The following is an 11,263-nucleotide window of genomic DNA, read 5'->3' as shown; positions in this document are numbered from 1 at the left end:
CAATATCAAGACAAACGGAATGGTAAAAAAGAAATACAAGTATTAAACGAGTCTTAAACAAATAACAGTTCTGAAGACAAAATGAACCATATCATAACAAACATTACCACAAACAGAAACCAAAATCATTGACTATAGAAGCAAAAGATTAATATGCAAGTACATGTGCGTCACATGAACAATGTGCTTTTCCTCTTTCATGCCTAGCAAAAAAAAAAAACATTTTCGAGTGCACTAGTTGCATATTACTTGCGTACATTCATTACGACAGAAACGGAAGAATAGTAGTATATAAAATGCTACTTCATAGCTAAAGGTATAATGATGATGAAACTTCTCAGATATTAGAGAATCACAGTCAGAGCAAACATAATACATGTAGGTAATACATGTAAGTTCAATTAGGATATTTAAGCATTTTTATAAACGTACACTAAAAAAAAAAAAAAAAAAAAACATTACTGGTGTGCATCTTGAGACAAAACAATGGCTCTGACATATTTTAAGATATGTCAGTACAAGTTGCTTTCAGTTGAAACAGCTTAAACATTAGGACTAGCTTAAGCCTTGTCTGTGAAACTGGGGGTCAAATTACCAGAAAAGATGGCTTAAATATTTAACCTTGTATTTAACATTTAAAATGAATATTTGGGGTACCATCATGCAAATTATTTTAATTAAGAACATAGCCTTGGATTTAATCCATGGAATACTGCTTTGTGCGAAGTCAGTTTTTCAAAATCCCTCAAAAATCTTAGTTTCAGTTAGATTTCAAAGCCTTTTGAAGGTTTTGAAGATATGTGGTTCAGACTTTCTGAGCAATAAAGTCAAAGAGAAAAAGATAGATCCATAGATGATAGTACCTTCAACACCTTTATGCCATCTTCTAAGAAGACTTATTGGCTTCTCTATAGGCTGTGCATATGAAATAGTTTTCTTCATGGAATATAATCCAGCATGTGGTTATGACACTCTCGATCCATCAGAGAGAGGTTCTTTAAAGAAGCAGGATGAAAAGAACATTCAGGTGGCTTCACTCTTGATTCTCGGGACTATCCTCCACCTTCATCTCCTCCAGTTGTTCCTGAACAGCATTGAGATTTGTTTCTGTGTCTGGCTCTGGTTGAGATTCCACCTGGGGCTCCTCACCTCCGTTTGCCAGGTTCTCCGTGCTCTCGTAACAACCCGAGTCTCGTGGCATTTCAGTCTTTTGCTCCTCGTTATCGGATTCATCCTCCGCTGGAGAACAGAAATGATGTTAGTACAGAACGCAATTATAAATTAATACAAATGAAAACTATGTTGGACACAATTAGGATAAGAGTCTAGACTCGATGGCTCTACTTGGACGTACAGTCATGAAGCAGTTCTGCTGCTTTCAATATCTTTACTCGTTGCTCAGGGTCTGTGATGTTCAGCTCGTTCAGGTGAGACTCCTTCAGGCCGGTGAAGTCCTCCAAACTCTGGAAGCCATGCATGGACAGAAGAGATCCCAGCTCCTGGGCACACAGTGGAGTCATTTATAAGAAATCTAAGAGCAGATCCTTTTGTACTATGATGTGGCAAACAAGTTGAAAAGAAAACAGCAATGAAATTAACTTGAGGCTTACAGTTAGGCCTATTCTCTCCAGAACTTCCTCCAAGGTTTTTGGTTTGGGTTTCTGGCGTCCGTGACTGTGGCATCGTTTCCTCTTTGGTGGCGTGTCCTCCTCTGGTAGTATTGTGACGTAGATGAATTTAAAGGAGCCCACTTTGTTATTGAGTTTACCAGTCCAGGTGCCTACTGGTGGCTTCTCAATGATCTGGATAATGTCTCCTTTCTGTGTGTTTTGAAAAATATCAATGCACTACATACAATGTATTTGCTGCATACTACAAATATTCATTTTTTTAAGGATTAGTTATCCCCAAAAATTCTGTTATTTTATATCTGTTTGACTTCCATGAAAACACAGGAATTTTTTTAAAATAATATACTGGTTGCTTTTTATCTTGTGACTGGGGACTGCAGTTTTCAAGCTATATTCAAAAACATTAAAGGGTTAGTTCACCCAAAAATGAAAATTAACCCATGATTTACTCACCCTCAAGCCATCCTAGGTGTATATGGCTTTCTTCTTTCAGACAAATGCAATCTGAGTTATATTAAAGGTGCAATATGTAATATTTTCTGTCCGCTAGAGGTCGCTAGAGGCCTATTCAAAACAAAGGCGTAGCTTGATGACGGCAAGTTTGAGCACGAAATCTTGGGACATGTGGTCTTCACCTCAATGGCCGGTGGAAAAGAATTTAGGACTCAGGAAGAAATCATGTTCATGAATGCGATTATTAACGTTATTGTAGTATGAAGCAGAGCAGGACCGAGTGTTGTGGGAGCTGAACGAGGCCGCTGGAGCGATTGCGCAACACGCCGCGAGCAGCGGAACTTTTATTATGCCACAGTCGCCGGCGCCACTTTTCCGGTCATGAGTATGAGGTAACACAGCTCTGTTTATCATATTATATACATTGGAGTGTGTTGAAAATGATGTTGTAACGTTACTCTGTGCGTTTGCTCAGTGGCTGCTGTGAGACACTTGTTTGAGACACACTGCAGTAAGATAGATCGATTTTATTAAATACTGGATGGCTTGTATTGATAAATGGCATGCAATTCATTTTAAAACGTATTGAATGATGGAGAAAATTCTGTATTACTGTTACTAAAAATAAAGCTGCATCTGATTATGCTATGTTAGCTACTTGACAAAATAATGTTTTTCTCTGAGGCATGGTAAAGCATGGTACTCGCAAAAAAAATCAAGAAAATTAGATTTAAACAATAAGACTAAACGTGTTGATCTATATAACAACAATTAGTTTTTCTGTCTATAAATATATCAAAACAGTTGTTCCCTTGCCTATTAAAACATGTAATATATTAAAGCGTCTTTGGTGTTTCCATGGTTTCTACAAAATAAAACCGGAAACCGAGGGTTAACGCGGGTATGATGCAATTGACAGGCGACTCCTCGCGCGTCCCGGAGCCTTGGTTAAAATTGCAATTTTCTCATGATTTACAAATAGTTGCAAACATTTGGGATATTGTAAGTACTCAAGTGAACAAAATATATAACACTGGCCTAGTGGTTTTTGGATATTTTACTGCAAAATTCTTACATATTGCACCTTCAAATAATGTCCTGGCTCTTCCAAGCTTTATAATGGTAGTCAGTGGCGATCCTGATTTTGAAGCCTTCCGTCTGCCAGAAGCTAGTTATTTTAGTTTTTAAAGTTTTTATGGGTATAATTCTTACATAAATGCATTGCTTCACTTCAGAAGGCCTTTATTAACCCCCCGGAGCCATGTGGTTATCTTTTATGATGGATGGTTGTACTTTTTTGGGCTTCAAAATCTCGTCTTCTATTCACTGCCATTATAAAGCTTGGAGGAACCAGGACATTATTTAATATAACTCTGGTTGTATTCATCTGAAAGAAGATAGTAATATACACCTAGTATGGCTTGAGGGTGAGTAAATCATGGGGTAATTTTCATTTTTGGGTGAACTAACCCTTTAAATACAGGTTGTATGGACCACTTTTTGATACTTTTACAGGGCTTTTGCAACCATTTTAAAGGCTGAAAGCTTCAGAACTATGTGCATTGTAATTGTATGGAAAAGGGCAAGCCAGCACTGTAAAAAAAAAAAAAAAAAAAAAATTCGAAGTTTTAAATAAAAGATAATTGGAGTATGTTGTGAATAGAATAGAAAATACTATTATTATGAAGTTTTTTACTTCTAAATGCAGTGTTTGATTTAATGTGTTACTGGCTGTTTCTTATTTGTTAATTATTTATGAAATTTACTAGCTTCTAAGTAAAAATCTACACCATTTTTTTTTTTCGAGTTCCTCGAAATGTCTCTTTTTGTGTTCCACAGAAAGCAAGGCAAGTGTGTTTATAGCCTATAGCATATTACACAATGGTAATTCAAAGTGCTTTACATAAAATAAATCATAAAATCATCATAACAGAAGCATAAAAATAAAACTAATGAAAAAATCAATTTAAAATGAATTAAAAACAAGAAGAAAAGAGAAGAATACATAAATAAATGGCTGTCATAACTAATCCTTTATGTCGACATTGATAAATGTGTCCAAAAATAGCACTTTTTAAAAGGCTGACCTGTAGTTTGAGAGATTCCATGTCATATGGACTGGGGGTGAAGTCAGTGTGGACAAGGGCTCTGCCGCAGAAGGGCCCTGTGTAGGTGCTGTCCTCCAGCCTCATACTGTCTCTTTGGCTGAAGCCACTGTCCAGACTCTGTCTGTCAGAACCTGCACATCAGGGAAATAAATCAATCATCCTTACATGATCTTGGTTTAGCTTTATATTGTGCCGGTCTGAGATGGCTTACATCCAGAGAGCTGGCGTGCGAGAGGGCTGTGTATTATGTCCTCTGAACTGTTGGAGCACACAGATATTCTGTTCCCAGCAGTGAGATCTGGAATCCAGTCACTCGGAGACATCGGAGACATGGAGCCGTCCTCCCCACTCTCATTCTGAAATCGACAAATGTAACAATTAACAGTTCATTTGAATTCTTATCCTCATGAATTTCTTTGTGACCTAACTTTACACCACATCCTGAGATTGCTGACTGTATAAAATATCCTGATTCATCCACATGGGGGAGACAAATTCAATCTGTTACATAAATGCCCGGTTTCACAGACAAGGCTTAAAGGGTTAGTTCACCCAAAAATGAAAATAATGTCATTTATTACTCACCCTCATGCCGTTCCACACCCGTAAGACCATCGTTCATCTTCAGAACGCAAATTAAGATGTTTTTGTTGAAATCCGATGGCTCCGTGAGGCCATAACATTGACATTTCCTCTCTTAAGATCCATTAATGTACTAAAAACATATTTAAATCAGTTCATGTGAGTACAGTGGTTCATACTGTAAAGCGTATTTATACACTTATAAAATATAATAGCATATTATAAAGCGACGAGAATATTTTTGGTGCGCCAAAAAAACAAAATAATGACTTATTATAGTGATAGCCGATTTCAAAACACTGCTTCAGGAAGCTTCGGAGCGTTATGAATCAGCGTATCGAATCATGATTCAGATCGCGTGTCAAATCGCCAAACTGCTGAAATCACGTGACTTTGGCGCTCCGAACCGCTGATTCGACACACTGATTCATAACGCTCCGAATCTTCCTGAAGCAGTGTTTTGAAATCGGCCATCACTATATAAGTCGTTATTTTGTTTTTTTGGTGCACCAAAAATATTCTTGTCGCTTTATAATATTAATATTGAACCACTGTACTCACATGAACTGATTTAAATATGTTTTTAGTACATTAATGGATCTTGAGAGAAGAAATGTCATTGCTGGCTATGCAGGCCTCATGGAGCCATCGGATTTCAACAAAAATATCTTACTTTGTGTCCCGAAGATTAACGAAGGTCTTACGGGTGTGGAACGACATGAGGGTGAGTAATAAATGACAGAATTTTAATTTTTGGGTGAACTAACCCTTTAAGACTAGTCCCAGACTAAAATCATAAAATATGTCAAAATCATATCTTAAAATATGTCAGTGCATTGTTTCATCTCAAGATGCAAGCCAGTAGTTTTTTTTTTTTTTTTCTAAGGCACGTTTATAAAAGTTACATAAATGTCCTAATTTAACTAAGGCCTACTCCTGGCTTAATCTAAGACCTGTCTGGGTGCTAGTATGTTAGTTTACTTTGAAAATAATAAAATAAAATAAAAAATAAAATAAAAAAATAATAAAAAATAAAATAAATAATAAAATTAAATTAAATTATAAATTAAGTTAAATTTATAATACACTGTTTCTGGGACTGAGATATTTGAACCACCAATTTTAAATGTGAATTTAAACATGGTAATATTTTACAATAGGGTTCAGTTAATTAATAGATTAGGTATCATGAACTTACAACTTTTATAGCATTTATTATAAATATTAATATAAATTTAATGCTATTTTAAAAATGCAGTTAAACATATAATTTATAAAATATATATTTTAAATATAATTTAATTTATACAACTTGAAAGTGTTTTAGCAATTAACAATAACCAATGATTAATATATTCTGTAAAAGAATGTATTGAGAGCCAAAGAGAATGTATACATAATAATTGGGCTTTCGACTCACCCCCTCCTCTGCAAGGGCTTTCTGTACCATCTTGGACGTTTTACGCGTCATTGTGCGAGATATGACATTTCTCCATCTCTTTCCAAGTTTCCCGTTACTTTTCCCTGAATCCTCTGGTGGTGCACCCTCCAAATGCTGTAAGAAATGTCATGCTTTTAGTAAAGTTTTTACTGTGAACTTGCTCAGTATAGCTACTAAATTTGTTTATCGACTCATCAAACTTCCTCTTGTCTAAAAGGAGATACACGCAATGAATAATTGTTGCTAGACTGGTTGTTCTGTGCACTGTTAACTGGCTCCATCATGGTTTTTAATTAATGTTTGCGGCAGTGCCATGCTTGTCCTAGCTGAGCTGAATCAACACATATTTGTTTGTGGTATAACCACAGTAAGTAGTGTTAGTTTTAAAGCGAAGGGCCACTGTTCTCAGGAGGATTTCCAGTAAAGTCAGTGACGTTGGTTTTTGTGTCACTACCACAGTGAGTCATGTGGCTCCTTCTCTCTGAGCTCTACCTCTTAATGTCAGATGCTCTTCCTTTTTACTGGGAGGACAACGTGTGCAGTTATCAAAGCACAGACAAAAACCAAAAGTACCTGTCAGCGTCATGGGGATTTTACATCAGTCTGTAACACTGCCTTTGTGTTTTTATTTCAGCAGCACCTCACTTAACTATGTAATGTATTTACTAATCTAATGTATTTACTGTCCTTGATCAGTTTAATGCATCCTTGCTTAATACAAGTATACATTTAAAAAAAAAGAAAAAAAAAATCTTTAAATGAACGGTAATATATAATATTATTAAAATTACACCAAAATCGTCTACTCTTAAAAGCAGACAGAAGGCTAAGTAGGCTCTCTGCTTGAATGGCTCATGAAAGGATGACATCCTGTCTAGATATTTTTAAAACAGTGTGGTTTTGAGATGAAGCAGTTATTAAGCACCTTGACTTTGCAAATTAATATAGATTCTGTTTATGCTGTTGTTTGTCGCCTCCGAGACAGCAGATATTTGTCAATAACTTGCACCGCTACACATTATTTAATATTTTGATGCTCATAATACTTTGATACTCATACAGCAACATCATTTCCATATAAAAAACTACTGCGCTTACCGTTTCATCCAAGGTGGCCTCGGGGCTCACTACAGGAGATGATGGCTTTGGCTTCATGAAGTCTTTGAAGCTGCTGGATCTTTGCAGAGACAACTATGAACACAGAACAGTTTCTCTTCAGAGACACACAGTCACCTCTATTAACAGATCACTCTAAACTATAACGTAGACACGTGCATTTTCTGTAAAGCTGCTTTGAAATAATATGTATTGTAAAAAGTGCTAAATAAATGTGAATTGAATTGATTTGAACAGTATTCAGATACAGACAGACAGACAGACAGACAGACAGATAGATAGATACTGCCTTATACTGTTCACATTTTTTTATTGCTCATGACCCAATGAATGCAGAGTCATCCAGCATTATGCTGATGAAATTGTATCTCTATGCATCATGAACAAACTCAGTTTGGTTTAACTGATAGCTAATGTTATAATGGCCATTAAATGTTATTGTATTTCCACAAGCATATATCCTGATCAATATTTGGAAGCATTATCAGACCTCCAGAGAAACATTTGAGCAGAAAAAGCCACACTATCTTTTTCAGATCCATAGACCAGATGCAATTATATGCATGAATTACACTTGCTTCAAATCATGAGTGTTTTGTAGGGTAGAAAAGCCTTTGAACCGTCCATGAAAAATAAATTGTCATAGGAAAATGTGTTTAGTGACACAGTGTTAAAGTAACATCTCAGTGTAATGGAAAATATAGCAAAAACAATGTGACAGTCTATATCAGATCTGCCCATACTTTCTACTACAAAGGGCCAAAAATCACATTTAAAGGGACAGTTCACCCAAAAATGAAAATTCTGTCATCATTTATTCAACTTCAAGTAGTTCCAAACCTGTATAAATTTCATTCTTCTGTTGGACATAAAAGAATATATTTTGAAGAATGTTTGTAACCAAACAGATGTGGGGCACCATTGACTTCCATAGTAGGAAAAAAAATAAAAAATACTATGGAAGTCAATGGTGCCCCAAAACCGCTTGGTGTAAAACTTTCTTCAAAATATCTTCCTCTGTGTTCATCTGAACAAAGACATTCATACAGGTTTAGAACTACTTGAGGGTGAGTAAATGATGACAGAATTTTCATTTTTGGGTGAACTATCCCTTTAATTGAGGGCCACTGGACCGAATTCGAATTATTTCTAACTATATATATATTCTATAACTAAGTTACTTTTCAACTAGACCTACATGTCAACAGTCATTAGAGTATTAGTAGACTGTCTGCTTTATTTTGATGGTTCCCCAGCACACATTCTAAGTAACTTTCCAAGTTCGTCAACTTAATCTACTAACCCTAACGCTACTAATACTCTAATGAGAGTTAGTTGACATGTAGCTGCAAAGTTACTTATAGATATCTAGAATGTCTCAAAATAATGTGTAACCATATTCTGATATGGCATGGCGGGTCGAATCAAAGGTCATCATGGTCTTACTTTGGCCCACAAGTCCTGGTTTAGGCATTTCTGATCTATATGATAAAGTAATTACATATTACTTGATGTTAATTTATATTATTCAGTTATGTAAACCACTGTATTGCAAAGTGTGGCTTCTTAGAGTAGAACCAGAGTTGATTCATTCATAATTAAGGCATTTTTCTAATAAACGATAAAATCGTTCAGCGTGGGTTCTGTGGGCTGCTGTGCATATTTGTTCCAATTTGTCTTTTGTTATCTAAGCCCTTTCACTGTGCCACTTTTCTTCAGCACAGGAAGTGGGCATGTCGCAGGCAACAATCAGCCAATCACTGCAGAGCTGTGCACTATCTAGACAACACACAACAGACTGCAATCTGCAAAGCCAACCAAATGCAAGAAGATTGTCCATTGTTCAGTTGACATGTAGGTGAAAAAAATATTGTAACATGTCAAACTATTAACTTCCCTATTAAAACTGTGACAACATTCTTCATCATCATAAGATGTTGAAATAATTACTCATAATCTAAACCATGACTAAAGAGGAAACTGCAGCAACTGAGATGATGTGGAGGTGAATTGTTTTCATGTACACCAAGGCAACGAACTTCATCTATGCTACATCCTTTACTCTGGATAAGACTATGAGAAAGACATTGGTTTAAAAAAATATAAATAAAAGATATCAAAGTAACCGTGAAGCACAACAGCAAGATCTTCAGATCTCGCTTTGCTTGGGTTGCATGCCTTTATGAAGCGCTTGCAGTTTCAGAGGAGAAATATCGAAACTGTTGGTTGTTACACGCAAGATGTGAATCAAATGGAAAATAAGAGTAATGCTATAGAAGCAGTTAACCGCTGAACGAGAAGATGTGGAGTGGAACGGGCTATGAAGACGTAGGTAAATGTCACTTTGAATTCAGGAGATGTTTGGATGCTTTGCTCTGATGAGGTACGAACCGCTTCAGGATGTGTGCTGCGGTCTGATGTGTTTCTACAGGAACTGCTGCACAGCCATGCATTTCACCCAGAACAATCATACAGTTTCAGTTCTTAAACTTAAGAATGACAGGTCTGAAGACAAACGGGATATATTACAATAGGCCTATTATTCACATATGTGAATGAAAACATTTGAAAACCCCTCTCAAAGTACTGTCGATTCAAACAATCAGCAACAAAACCACATGTGCTCTGCTCTGATGCATCTTTTTCATTTACTTTGTGTGTTTAAACAGCCTAATATGTGTGTTTGTGTTCTCTTGGGAATGCAGCCCTCCAGAGGGGTCCTCCAAGAACATCATTTCTTCTCTTGCTTCAACTCTTCAAAACAGGGATTAAGACACAAACTCTTACCTTCTTCTTTTGCACCTGAGCCTGTTCCTTTTCAGATGCATTGGATGGTTTCCGTCGTAACATGTTGATCCAGTAGTGGGTGGGCAAAATTCTCCTGACTCTGAGGACCACAACTATAGCTGTGGCAGTATGACACTCGGCTGTGCTACGCTAATTTCTGTCAGTCTCACTGCCACGGTGCCCACTCACAGAGTGACAAAACTCACCAGAGGAGGAAGAGGTAGAAGAAAAGCTCTTCTCTGATCGCTGGAGTGGAGAACTAAACGCTTGAGGAAGTCACATGACTAGACAGGAACTTCTTTTTTAAAGAGGAGGCTTTGGTTGAAATGGTTTATGTCAGATAAAAACAAACCAGAGATTAAAAAAACAAAAACATGACCTATTACTTATATATTCAGTGATACAGAACATGTTCAGCCTGAGGAGCACAAGGAATTATTTTGTATTTCTTGAGATAAACAATCATTTATGTCACTGATATATACATATATATATATATATATACACACACACACACACACACACACACACACACACCCACACACATATATATATATATATATATATAGAGAGAGAGAGAGAGAGAGAGAGAGAGAGAGAAAGAGGAAGTTTATGAGTGTGAGTTGGCAGAGAGTTATTTTTGTTTGTTTTGCACCACATGGTAGTGACATGTCTGACTGTTTCACTCCCTCCAAAAATGAGCCTGTTATGAATATTAAATCTGTGGACAAAAGAAGCCGGTATAAGCTGCCAGTAATACGCCGTACATGACTTTAGATTAGAACAGTAATTTCAGCTGTACAGGCAGCGGTCAAGCACACTGACAACTGTAGCGAGGTCATCGTTTTCAACACCTCCTGTTGCTGTAGTTCCTCTTTATGTATGGTCACGCCATACACAGAGCCTCGACTAACAGAGAAAACATGATAAATATAATCGCATCCATCAGTCCTAATTTGTGTGAAGATAAGGAACAATGTTCAAAGTTGTTTTGAGCTGCAGGAGAACAGCCAAACAAAAGAGCGCAGAGAGAGAGAGAGAGACTAAGCGGACTTCTCAGAAACCACATTCACACCTTTCTGTGGTTCTGACGAAACTGTTGCCAAGCAACAGCACCTCTGCAGGCATGAGACCTTCACATGCAG

General features: G+C 36.7%; 1 protein-coding gene across 1 annotated transcript; it reads right to left on the bottom strand.

Annotated features, from left to right (window-relative positions):
• Nucleotides 1-17: 17 nt before the first annotated feature.
• On the bottom strand, nucleotides 18-10,381 carry sash3 (SAM and SH3 domain containing 3). Its single transcript, XM_051860412.1, has 8 exons — nucleotides 10,119-10,381; nucleotides 7,314-7,406; nucleotides 6,195-6,329; nucleotides 4,404-4,548; nucleotides 4,172-4,323; nucleotides 1,611-1,820; nucleotides 1,355-1,499; nucleotides 18-1,239 (listed from the first exon to the last, which is right to left on the bottom strand). The coding sequence occupies exons 1-8, from the start codon at nucleotides 10,179-10,181 to the stop codon at nucleotides 1,034-1,036; spliced, it is 1,149 nt and encodes a 382-aa protein (XP_051716372.1). The 5' UTR covers nucleotides 10,182-10,381; the 3' UTR covers nucleotides 18-1,033.
• Between the last annotated feature and the right edge of the window lie 882 nt (nucleotides 10,382-11,263).

The sequence above is a fragment of the Ctenopharyngodon idella genome, chromosome 14, assembly GCF_019924925.1.
Source record: "Ctenopharyngodon idella isolate HZGC_01 chromosome 14, HZGC01, whole genome shotgun sequence".
NCBI classification, from domain to species: domain Eukaryota; kingdom Metazoa; phylum Chordata; class Actinopteri; order Cypriniformes; family Xenocyprididae; genus Ctenopharyngodon; species Ctenopharyngodon idella.
Note: the sequence above shows the minus strand (reverse complement) of the source record. Positions and strands in the feature narration are given on the sequence as shown.